This window comes from Helianthus annuus, chromosome 2 (assembly GCF_002127325.2).
Source record: "Helianthus annuus cultivar XRQ/B chromosome 2, HanXRQr2.0-SUNRISE, whole genome shotgun sequence".
NCBI lineage: Eukaryota > Viridiplantae > Streptophyta > Magnoliopsida > Asterales > Asteraceae > Helianthus > Helianthus annuus.
This window is the reverse complement of record NC_035434.2, coordinates 92,616,199-92,629,800: the sequence shown is the minus strand read 5'-3', so window position 1 is coordinate 92,629,800 and position 13,602 is coordinate 92,616,199. Positions and strand designations below refer to the sequence as shown.

General features: G+C 41.0%; 1 protein-coding gene across 1 annotated transcript; it reads right to left on the bottom strand.

The window, feature by feature from the left end:
- Positions 1 to 3,673: 3,673 nt before the first annotated feature.
- LOC110893976 lies at positions 3,674 to 4,153 on the bottom strand. The gene has a single exon (XM_022141140.1). It carries the CDS (start codon positions 4,151 to 4,153, stop codon positions 3,674 to 3,676), a length of 480 nt encoding a protein of 159 aa, XP_021996832.1.
- Positions 4,154 to 13,602: the final 9,449 nt, after the last annotated feature.

The window sequence follows — 13,602 nt, the reverse complement described above, 5'->3', positions numbered from 1 at the left end:
TTATACTCACAGAGCGTGTTTAATAAATAAACACAGTCTTGGATTGAAGGAAGCGCTGAGAGATTAGCCTGAACATAGTACGACAGTATAAGCGTTGAACGGTGCGTAAAACGGTGCGTTAAACAGCGTGACGGGGTGAAGGGGGACGGATTGTCATCCGATCAGATGACCGTACGGACAGATGACCATTCGGTTGGAGGGTCATTCATTTGGGAAGGATGTGTTTGTGTATGATGGAACTTTGAAGTTTTCGTTGTAGCATTTTAAAATTCAAGAAGTGTTCCTACAATTCAGGTCATTCGGTCGGATGGTCATCTGGACGGATGGCCGTTCGGTCGGATGGTCCCTGGTTTGGAACTGATCTTCTTTGAAGTTTTGTAAAAATTGTTTGAGTGTTGAAACCACAAGTCATCCATCCGGATTGTCGTTTGACCGAATGGCTATCCGATCGGACGGCGATCCGTTTGGTAACCTGTTCTTTTGTGAAACTTTGTAAAATTTGCTAAGTTAAAACTTTTGCGTTTGAACTGAGACGTAATGACAACGTATCAAACAACGGAAACTCCATCGAGTCCTAGTCATCCGATCGGATGGGAATCACCCCGTCCGATCAGCTAACTGTTCATGACAGTACTTCATATTCAACCTGTTAAGTCGGTCATCTCTTAGATAGAAATCCGTTCTTAAACCGACACTTCACTAGAGAATGAGTAGAAGGCCTGAACGAGCTCAGATTCTATCGGTTTTATGTGAAAAGTTGAGAGTGTTGAAGAAAAGTTTGAAACACTTGAAAGTTGTTTAGATTTAGGTGAAATCAGTGCTTAAACATTGTAGAAATCCTTTGGATCTAAATTGTTCTTGGTGGAATGAGATCACACTTTGGTGTTCTTGAGAACCCATGATGACATCATCCTAAAACAGCCCAAATCCACCAATTTCACGGTGAAAAGTTAAGATTTGGTGGTGAAAATGATGAAGAAGTGTGTGTAGATCGAGAAAGTACAAGATTTGAGATGAAAACTTACAAGAATCGCGAGGAATCGAGAGAAAATAGGCCAAGAGTGTGCTGGTCGAACGAGAGCTATCACATCACATGAACAGTGATGTGACAGGTGGTATTTATTGGTGAGAGGAGAGAAGAGGCGGTGTAGTGGTGCGATCACATGAACTTATGTTTGGTTTTACGTTTTATACTTCCGCTGTTAAACTTGAACTTGGATAATTTATTTTGGAACACCAATTATATTGTGTGGTTGAACTTTTATTACTTTACTATATTGTTCAATATGATTGGTGGCTTGATCCTGGTCATGTCACGCTCCCTGCGGTGATACTCCGCTGCTGGAATTTGGGGGTGTTACAGATGGTATCAGAGCCAAGGCCGGACCGGTGGTGCCAGGTCCTGCGAGGACTCTGGACCCCTTGAGGGGGGGGGTGGATTGTGACATCCCACATCGGTTGTGAAGGGGAACAAAGGCTTCCTTATAAGGGGCTGGATACCTTCACCATCATGACGCGTTTTGAAAACCGTGAGGGGCGGACGCCGGGAGCGTGCTGGCCGCCAAAGCGGACAATATCATGGTGCAGTTATGCTGGGATGTTACAAATTCCCATCCTTCGAATGTCAAATGGCTTATGTCTTTTCATAGTACCCTTATCCTCTGGGGTAATAGCTTTGTACATCTTGAGCAATGCCGTGATTATTCGGCAATAAGGAACAATATTCCTTCCAACTTTGTTCCGACATATCCACACATTATTAATTATCAAGAACCGGAGTGGAAAACGGGGAGACCCATGAAGCAAAGAATAAAGAACGGGCACCTTAGGGAATCTAACTTCTTGTTTATCCCCCTCCTCGGGATCACATTGTAAATACAAATCATGAGCAACAACTTAGCTTCAATCTTTAAATTTCTTCTATAAAGTGTTCCATGATAAGTACCCGGTAGAAACAAAGCTTCCAACATATCATTCCAATGTGGGTGAGCTTTCGGCTTATGAAACAAATCGTCAAGACTTGGGAACATATAGTCTCTTGAGGGCAAACTGTTAAACTTTTCCAACTTCCTCAAAGTGTCAAAAGACATCTCGACTTCAATACCGTTCACTGTGCCGATTAGTTTCATTTGTTGTGGTTTGTTATACTTGGGACATGTGAGAGTGGCCATCCACTCTTGAATTTCATCTTTGAACAAATTTTTGTTATCCCGATCATAACAATTCAACGCCGCTTCCCAACCCAAGGCTCGAAATCGAGCAAACACATTGAAGGGACCAAACTCCACTTCCCTCACTTCCTTCTAACAAATAAATGCCGCTGCTTTATCTTTCAACCGATTCATGCGTTCATTAAACAAAGTTGGTTGCCACTCTATCGGCTAGTCATCCAATGGACCGTCTCCCATACAGGCTTATCCCCCGGATCCAGTTGTTGCTCTTCTTCCTCATCACTATCACTCTCTCTTCCGAGATACCTCCGTTTCCGCGGTGGATTCTCCTCTAGCTGGCTTGATGATCCAGCATGTTCCTTTCCCTTTCGACCCATACTCTTGCACATCACAACCACAACAGACAAACAAACAAAATCAACTTCCCTTTCATCCAAAAATCCCCACACTTGCTTGAAACTATAGATGTAGATGTAAGACACAACATTTTATTATTATTTTTGTTCTCTCTTTTTTTTTTCAAACAGAATTTTGGCATGATGTCTACACTATATAGAGATTTCACAAAATTTTTAACTTAAACATCATCTACATCTACACCCATATCCTTAACAAACAACCAATATTCATAGCATCCAACATATTCAAGCAAGTGTGTACAAGACAAGTAACATCAATAACCTTCAATATATAATGCACCAACAAAAATAGTGAGAAATCACATACCATGAGTTAGTAGATGCACAAGACACAAGAAACCTCAAGAAAATAAGAAAAACTTCAAAAACCCCAAAATTTTCAGCACCTAGGGCTTGAAAATCGGCCAAGAAAACGAAGTTTTCTTCCAAAATCAGATAGCTTGTGAAATTTTAGTCAAGTTAGACCCAAAAATCACTCGATTTGGTGAAGAAATAAGAAAGATATGGAGATTTGAAGATTATGGAGAAGTTAGGGTTCTTGGGTGAAAAAGAAAGATGAAAGAGATGTTAGAGAATATGTGTGGATGGGGATTGATGGCAGAAATTATGTGGATGGGGAGTTATTCATGTGACCACTAATTGTGTTTTTTTTATAAAGGCCCGTGACCTGCTGCGATTCTGAAACTGCCAGCGGTTACCGTAAGTTACGGTAGCTATCGTAGCTTCAGGCCAAAAACTCATACCGTAAGACAGTAGCGAAGTAGCGCAAAAGGATTTTATTTCCCAGGCCTACCGTAAAGTACGGTGCCTACCGTAAATTACGGTAGGCACTGGGGATCTGCACTTCGCCAAAAACTTGAATTGAGTTTTTTTTAAGTTTTTGAAATTTTATAATTTTTATAGTTTTTGTATTTTTTTCGCAAAACATGGAAATTAGCCTACCCCCTTGAAAAACCCGTGTTAGAGAAATTCGTACGAACGTCCCCACACTTGTTTCGAACACAAGTTTAAGCGTATACGTTAATTATTCAAAACAAAATAACTAAACTAAACGACATATGTACACTATCAAACCTGGGCCTCTCATGCTTGTTCCTCATTCACCGGGCATAGGATGTAGCCCACCTTGTCGAGTTTGATTTTGTTGATGTCATTGCCTTCCAAATATGTCTTAAGCCGATGCCCGTTTACCGTTTGTTGCTTGTTGGTTTTAACATCTTGGATATCAACATCACCAAATCGACCCACTCGCCTAATGACATAGGGACCCATCCATTTACTTTTTAGCTTGCCCACGAATAACTTCAATCTTGAGTTATACAACCACACTTTCTGGCCCCCTTCAAAGGTTCGCTTCTTAATCTTCGCATCATGAACCTTTTTAAGCTTATCCTTGTATGTTGATACACACTCGTAAGCTTCATCTCGAATCTCTTCTATCTCGCTCAACTGTAACTTCCGAATCTTACCCGCTTCATCGTAATCCGTGTTCATCGTTTTGATTGCCCAATGTGCCCGATGAGCTAACTCCATTGGCAAATGACATCCTTTCCCATACACCATTCGGTAAGGAGTTGTACCAATTGGAGTTTTATAGGCCGTCCTCTATGCCCACAATGCATCATCCAACTTACTTGACCAATCTTTTCTTTCCGTTCGCACCGTCTTCATGGGAATTTTTTTGATTTGACGGTTGGACACTTCAACTTGTCCACTTGTTTGCAGATGGTACGGCGTAGCGATTCGGTGGTTCACATTGTACCGCTTCAACAATTTCCCGAAGTTAAAATTTTTGAAATAAACCCACCATCACTAATTATAACCCTTGGAATACCGAAACGAGCAAAGATGTTTGATTGAACGAACTTACAAACAACCGAATGATCGTTGGTTCTTGTAGGAACAGCTTCAATCCATTTCGAGACGTAATCCACTCCCACTAAAATATACAAAAACCCATTTGAACTCGGAAAGGGACCCATAAAGTCTATGCCCCACACATCAAATATTTCAACCACCAAAATCGATTGCAAAGGCATCTCATCCTTCTTCGAAATACTCCCTATCTTTTGGCAATTGACACAATTTTGGGCAAACTCACATGCGTCTTTAAAAATTGTAGGCCAATAAAACCCACATGTAAGCACCCGATAGCCCGTTTTATGGCCACTAAAATGACCCCCACAAGCGGATGAATGGGCATGTGTCAAACTTTCCAACACTTCTGTCTCGGGCACACATCTTCGAATCACTTGATCGGGCCCAATTTTGAAAAGGTCCGGTTCATCCCAAATATATTGCTTGACTTGGACCATGAATTGTTGCCTTCTTTTCTTGGTCCAATGACTTGGAATTGCACCCGTAGCTAAGTAATTCACATAGTGAGAATACCATGGTGCAACAAAAGTGGATACGGCTAACAATTGTTCATCGGGAAACCGTTCATTAACCTCACTTAAATCATCAACCCCCACCACCGGAATTCGGGATAAGTGATCCGCCACTACATTTTCACTTCCTTTCTTATCCCGGATTTCTAAGTCAAATTCTTGCAATAACAACACCCAACGGATCAAACGGGGCTTTGCATCTTTCTTCTCCATCAAATATCGAACCACGCTATGGTTCGAATATACAATTACCTTGCTTCCCCATATGTATGACCGGAACTTGTCCAATGCATACACCACCGCTAATAACTCTTTTTCGGTTGTAGTGTAATTCAGTTGCGCCTCTGACAATGTCTTGCTTGCATAGTAAATTGCCAACGGCTTTTTATCAATCCGTTGACCCAAAACCGCACCAATTGTTGTGTCACTTGCATCACACGTAATCTTGAACGGCTTTGACCAATCCGGTGGTTGCAAGATGGGAGCTTTCACCAATTGTTCCTTCAAAACATTGAAAGCTTGCAAACACTCATTAGTAAAATCAAAAGGGACATCTTTTAATAACAAATTACATAAAGGTTTAGTAATAACACTAAATCCTTTAATAAATCGCCGATAAAAACCCGCATGTCCCAAAAATGACCTCACCCCCTTAACATTCTTTGGTGGAGGCAAAGATAATATTACCCGAATCTTTGCCTTATCCACTTCCATCCCCCTTTCCGAAATAACATGACCCAACACAATACCCTCTTGCACCATAAAATGACTTTACTCCCAAATTATCACCAAATTTTTCTCAACGCATCTTTTTAAATGTTTTGCAACTCGTCGAGACAAGATTCAAAACTAGTGCCAAAAAATGGAGAAATCATCCATAAATACCTCAAGCGAGTTCCCAACCATGTCCAGAAAATACTCATCATACATCGTTGGAAAGTTTCCGGTGCATTACACAAGCCAAATGGCATTCGCCGAAAAGCAAAAGTGCCATATGGACAAGTGAAGGTGGTCTTGTGTTGGTCATCCGGGTGAATTACAATTTGATTATAGCCCCCGAGTGTCCATTTAAAAAGCAGTAATATTTTTGACCCGATAATTTTTCAATAATTTGGTCAATAAAAGGCAACGGGAAATGGTCCTTAGAAGTGGCGGCATTCAATTTTTGGTAATCAATACAAACACGCCACCCGGTGACCGGTCGGGTTGCGATTTGTTCACCATTCTCATCTTTTATTACTTGAATGTCGGCCTTCTTAGGCACTACTTGAGTAGGACTTACCCAAGCACTATCCGAAATAAGATAGATAATACCCGCGTCTAACCATTTAATTACCTCCTTTTTTACCACTTCTCGTAGATTCGGGTTCAATCTTCTTTGTGCCTCCCTAGTCAGTTTAGCATCCTCGGTTGTGATAATTTGATGCATGACAATCGATGGACTAATTCCTTTCAAGTCGGCAATCATCCACCCAATAACCCCTTTATTTGCCTTCAACACTTCTAACAATGCTTGCTCTTGAGCCATCTCCAAATTAGAGGCAATAATGACCGGTAAAGTGTCATTATCCGCTAGAAATACATAATTCAAGTGGCTTGGCAAATCTTTCAATTCCAATGTAGGCGGTTCCTCCAAAGATGGTTTAGTACCCGAATTAATTTCCACTGGTAAGCTCTCAAACTGATGGGTCCATGGCGGTCGACCTTCTTTAAGTGCCATGGCATCTTGCTCTTTCTCTTCAACCCTCAATGCACAAGCATGTACCTGTTCAGAAAAATCACAAACACAGGTATCCACACTATCTTCCTCATACTCATGCGGGTCACATCCGTCAACTAAATCTGCCATAAAACACTCATCAACACCAGTAGAATTAGAATTGTTAGTATAAACATTCAATCTCATTTTTCTATTTCCAAATTTCATGTCGACCATACCAAATCGACAATCAATCACGGCATGAGCGGTGCTCAAAAATGGCTGACCCAAAATAACATTTTGTTGTTGTTTCGGGTCCGCGGATGAGTAATCTAAGACTAAAAAGTCAACCAGATAATAAAACTCATCAATTTTCACTATGACATCTTGCACCATCCCCCGAGGTAACTTATGAGACAAATCAGCTAGAACCACCGTTGTCTCCACCCGTGCTAATGGACCAAAATCATATTGGTCGTATAAGCCCCCCGGTAAAATACTCACTCAGGCTCCAAGATCTAACAACGCCTTTGACATTTGAAAATTCCCAACTTGAAAATTTATTGATGGCATTCCCGGATCTTAGAGCTTAGGAGGAAGACCCACTTTTAACACTGCACTAACTTGCCCGGTCAAGTTAACCTGCTTAGGCATCTTTTTCTTTTGTTACCTCTTTTGTGTGCATAATTCTTTTAAAAATTTTGCATAAGCGGGCACTTGTTTAATTGCAATAAGCAAAGGAAGGTTAACTTTTACTTGCTTGAAAACATCCCACAACTCCTCTTTTTGAGGACCCCTTGTTGAAATAAAATTTTTCTTACCCGGGTCAATTAAAGCCGATGGAAATGGGACTTGGCTTGGTCCCCCTTCCTCCTTTTTATCTTTTAAAATTCCACCCAACCCCGGTTTTTGAATTACTTTTTCAACATTGGAGTCCTTGGACACAATGGGTGGTGAGACTTCATCCTCGTCACTTTCATTTCCCGTAATATCTTCAACCACCCCATCAACCAAACCCGGTGACAAGTTTGCTTTAAATTCTTTTCCACTTCTTAAAACACTAACATGGTTAATAGGAATATTACGTGATGAGTTATGAGAAGGATTTACCTTAGTGTCACTAGGAAGTTCACCTTTACCTTTTTTCAACTCCGCCACCTCCGTTGCTAGTTGGCCCATTTGATTTGTCAAAGTTTGAATGCTCTTGTCACGAACTTCATCTTTTTGCATCCGAACCTCATCAAGTTGATTCCTCTTTTGCATATCTTGTTGCATCACCTGAAGCATATCCATAACTTCATTCCCACTTCATGAATTTTGACCCGAAGAACCACTTTGACCACCCGATTGTTGAAATTGACCTTGGTAGCCGAAATTGTTTCCACCTCGATAATTACCTTGATTGTATTGTTGTTGACGAGGTGCGAAATTACCTTAAGCTCCTTGGAAATATGGGTTAACTTGGTTCCCCGGGTTCCCATAACGAAAGTTAGGATGATTCCTGAACTCGGGGTGATATGTGTTCGAATTCATGTTAATGTTACGACCACCCCCTTGAATAGCATTCACTTCCTCCACTTGATCTTCAACCACTCCTACCAAACACACGTCCGCCGCATGTCCTATTTCATTACAATTAGTGCAAACATTATATACTTGATTCGTGGTTTGCACACCTCCATTTTCTACCCCATGAACTTGTGGCCTTGTTATAACATGCCTTGCCGTTCTAGAAGATTGAGCCTTCCTTTTCGATATAACCGCCATTTGCTCTAAAAACATCCAATCATCATGCTCAAAATTGGTACCAAATGTACCGTTAGTAATGGACATTAAATCACGAGCATCCTCCGAATTCAACCCCTAATGAAAAGCATTCAACAACTCCCAAAGTTGTATACCGTGATGAGGACAATTTTTTAACATCATATTGAATTGTTCAAACGCTTCATGAAACATTTCCCCTGGTTGTTGTTGGAAGCTCCTCAAACTCCGCCTAGCATCATTGGTCTTTTGGGCCGTGAAAAATTCTTCTAAGAATATTTGTTGCATTTCACCCCATGTATAAATTGACACGGAAGGCAAAGTATGAAACCACCTTTTTGCTTTATCTTCCAAGGAAAATTGAAAGAGGACCAACTTAACATCATCCGAAGAAAAACCTTGACCTCCAATGGTATTGCAAATAGAGTCATATGTCTCCAAATGAAAGTATGGTTCTTCCGTGGCTAACCCTTTAAACTTTGGCAAACTGTGAAGTGCGGTAGTTCTAACCTCAAAAGTCCTTCCATCCGGTGAAGGATTATTAGTGATAACCGGTCTAAAATGAGCTTCGATCCCCCGCACCGCCTCTCGAAGATGTCTTCATGGAGCGCCCAATTTTACTCTTGGACGACCCATTTGCCCTTGCATCGGCCCTTGAGGTGCAAACGGTTGTTGAATTATGGTTGTTGCATTTGTGGTTGTTGCACCGGCCTTTGGAATTGGGGTTGTTGATATTGAGGACAAGCTTGTTGTAAAGGCATTGGCCGTTGAAATTGTGGCCCATGTGGCCGAATTTTTTGTACCCCCGTTGGTGGCCTAACCATTTCTGGAATTTGTTGCAATTCTTGACTTTGTTGATGAACCGATCCTCCTTGAGGTCCCAAATTTCCTCCATCACCTCCATAATAATACCCCTCTTCTTCTTATCCTCTAAATTCTTCGTCATATCCATCATCATATCCATCTCCTCCTGTACCCGAAGATTGCACAAACTGAGGAGATGAATATTGGAAACCCGGTTGGTTTGGTGGTTGATATATAGAAGTAGTATGAATGATAGTTGAACTTGGTGGTATTGGGTAGGTAGAAGATGATTGACCGGAAGCTAGAAAAAAGTATGGAAGTGGTGGAACGGTTGAGGAAGGGCTATAGGTGAGGGTAGGTTCGGTTTGGGTAGTAATAGGTGATGTAGTGTTGGTTGGGCTAACTTCATGTGGTGGAGTAGGATTGGTAGTGGAATTTGGAATGGTAGTATTTGGTGAAGGTTGTGATGATGAAGGCACAAAAGATGGTGTAGGTTGTCCCGTAGTGGGTGGTAATTGAGATTCATCCATGATGTTTTTAGGTGTGATAGGTGAAGTGGGTGAACCAATGATCTTGTTTTCTCGTACCAAAACTCGGTTTTGCCGCAAAGTTCTTTCAATTTCCGTATCAAACGATAGTGGTGATGACTTGTGAGAGCCCCTAGTATGCATACACCTATAGTACAAGTACCTGCACACTAAACACAACTAGCGTAAACCCGGAAATAACAAACAAAAGCTACTAAATTAACACACGTTGCGCACTACTCCCCGGCAACGGCGCCAAAATTTGACATGCTGTCATAGTCTCACGCAAATTTAATCCAATTACAACTAATTAGCTAGTAGTAAGTGGGTATCGAACACAGGGAGTCTATGGAATGTATGTTGATTATGCAGCTTTTTAACTTAACTAAAAATTAAACTAAATTGCAGAAATGAAAATTCAGAAGTTTGATTGTTTTGTTTTTATACTAAAACTAATTAAACTAATTGTAAATCAAAGATTGGTTGTTAAAACAGATTAAGAGAAAATGACCATTTTAGGTTTCCGGTTTCATTTGACAATTATGCTTAAAGCCAACTAGAAAGAGTCACATAGACATGACTCATGCATAAACGTTTGTTGTGATGAAAGGGAACTAAGTACTCAGATTAGAGAAATGCGAGGTTGTTACCCGATGACCAATTAACTAATATCCAACCCTAACCCCTCCCGTGATATCTCGATTGTCAACGACACCAAGAACTTGCAGTTTAGATTATGATCAAAACATTAATCAACAATTTACAAACAAACATTCATGCATCATAATAAACATAGCAAACATAGCAAGTTCATCATTCTAGAAATACGGATAAAAACATAAAAGTCATAGAGAAAACCTTCAACCTAAGATGATCACCGAAAGTTTAGCCACACATCGCTTAGTGAATCATCATAACACAAAGTTTAGAGTTCATACAAATCGAAAACATAAACCGAATGTTTAGAATTTTTCACAAACACTTGCACAAGCCAAAATTCTCCCTTGAACTTCTACAAAATGTTCACAATGATGAGATATCTGAAAAGGCACTTGAAAACGAACATATAATGGGCAGTTGCACTTTTTCCGTCAAAGGCTACCGTAAATTACGGTAGCCACCGTAATTTACGGTAGCTATCAACTCCTTACGCAGTTGCCTACTGTCTTACAGTGGATGCACAGGACTTCAGGGGCTACTGTAAATTACAGTAGCTACCGTAATTTACGGTAGAGCCCTGAAACTTCTCTTTTGTTCTTCGTTCAATTCTTTAGGAAACTCGCTTTAATCCTTTCTCCTGCAAAGCTGTATTTCCACTCCTTTAAGTCCCAAACACACCTGAAACATGAGCAACTGTAGTTATCTAATTCAAGACAATTACTTGATTAAATGGGGGATTAACTTATATTTTAACACATTTAAGGGTTGTCCCGTGGACCACCCGTCAGCAGGAAGGTCTCCTCAATGGTTGTCATCTTGGCGACTTGCACAAAGTCAGCAACACAATCCGATAACGCATGGATGTATTTCTTGATGGTGATATCGGGAGTAGTAACTTGGCCGGGACAAATGATACTCACCTGCTTAAAGGGGCAGTTAGACCAAGGTTGTCGCCACCCTCTTGCTTGATGTGCCAGAACTCGTCCTCCAGCTTCTGAAGCTCATGGAGAGGGCAGAATTCCTTCATCATGATCTCCTTCAAATCCTCCCAAGTAAGCCCATAGGCTGCATCATTCCCTCGCTTGTTTCTTTCGGCAGTCCACCAGTCCAGAGCCCTGGACTGGAAAACGCCATTGGCGTTAACAGTGCGAAGGTTATCGGGATAGCCGCTTTGGTGCAGGGTGACTTCAATTGAATCGAACCATTGAAACATGGCAGTAGGCTCGTCTTCTCCGGTGAATTCTTTGGGGCCGCAGGCCTTAAACTGCTTGAAGCTAAAAATAGCGCGGGGAAAGTCGGTCCTACATTCCTCAGAGGACTTGCTAGCGTTTTCATTAAGCTCACTGAAAATTTGCGGAATAACCTTAGCCATTTGCTTTGCGACTAGAGAAGTGATACGCCTGTCAGCATGATTTCGTCGAGCGGCGCGAGTAGTGTGTGATCCGAATGACGACATTGTCTGCAACAGACATCGTCACAAGACTCAGACACGATTTTGATTAATCTAGTATAGTCTATCATCTCACCCAAAACTACTTTATGTAAAGCATAGGAACACGTCTGATCTCATAATCACATATGCACATAGTCCACATAGGCATGTAAGCACATAAGCACGTAGTCCACGTAAGCATAGAAGCAGGTAGTCCACATAGGCACATCTTCAACTATATTTGCACGTATTCACCTACATATATTGCACGTATTCACCTATCTTTCATAGCCGCGTAAGCGATCGAGAGTTGTGAATGCGATTAGTGAGTAGTGATTGCGAGTAACATAGCGAGTAGTATAGTGTTTGATTTGTTTGCGTTTTGGGGTAAATGTGTAGTGCGAGTTGTGCGCGTTGATCAAAGCAAAAAGAGAAAAGCATATAAATCTTCCAAAATCGAAACACATAAACAGGTAAAACCACATAAAACACATAAAATTGAAGAGTCCTCAGAGTCAGCGGTTGTGAGCTTAGAATCGAAACACATTATCACATAAAGTCGGTGATCGAAAATGGATTGTCCTGGGTGTTAGACATCGACTACCCAAAGTGATTCGACTATTCACAAGGACCTCGAGTACACACCTAGGCCTTCTGGACTGTGCTCTCGCCTCGGTCTGGGCAAACGGCACGCATCCTTCTGGTTATGGCGTGACTCGGGTCATTGTAGTCCGTCGAGACTTTGGTGAGAGTTTTGTAAAACCAAATCAAGAGCGAAACGAGTCATCAAGATTCTGGTTTCACCCCTATCTTAACACCTGCATTCCTGTTTGTGTGCTAGAATCACGAGATAGATAGGGAAAATCTGCGTTGAAGTATGGATTTCACTCCTGATTCAACGCAAATTCTAGTGTTTATAGTAAAAAGTCACGTTGGGCGAGCGACTTAAATCGAGAGTTTGTGGTTTTCACACCAAATTTCGACCAAACCACTTGCTTATGCGAGTATTTTCGAAGTTCGTATGTGTTGTCAGCCTTAGGAAAAGATGACCTTGCGCGAAGCGGTAGTATGCGATGTACGCGCAAGTGTGTAGTGTTTAGCGAGTTCGAGAGAGAATATCAAATATGCTCGTACAATACCCCTACCAGGTTTGCACAAGTCGGTCTGTTGGTACTTAGACTATAGACTAGGCTGATGTGTGTGCGGTGTTATATATATTTTATGTGTATTTTTAGCCCTTTTTACACTTTATTCTAGTTTTAAATTTATAAAACACGATATTTTACTAACACTAAACACACATATGGGCAAGTACACCCATCGTGAGCGTAGTATAGTGTTGGTAAGACACCGATGTCGTCCAAGGACACAAGAGCTTTTAGTACCGATTTATCCTCAACGTCTAATCAAATCAAAATTTTAGAAAAAGGTTTAAAAATGAAAATAAAAACTAAAAATACTGAAAAATAAAAAATAAAAACAGATATATAAGATGAATCACGTGGATCCGACTCGCCTTTAGTGTAACCTTTGATTATTTCCGCACTTTTGCACTTTTTAAGAGATTATCTTAGTTATAGTGGTAGGCCCCTCTTTTGAAGGTGACGTTACCCTCAACCTAGTAGTTTGAGTCAGCAAGGATACAATCTTAAAGGGTTGGATTATTGAAAGATAATTAACTAAGTTATTAATGCGTTATGTGGTAGGCCCCGCTTTTGAAGGTGACGTTACCCTCG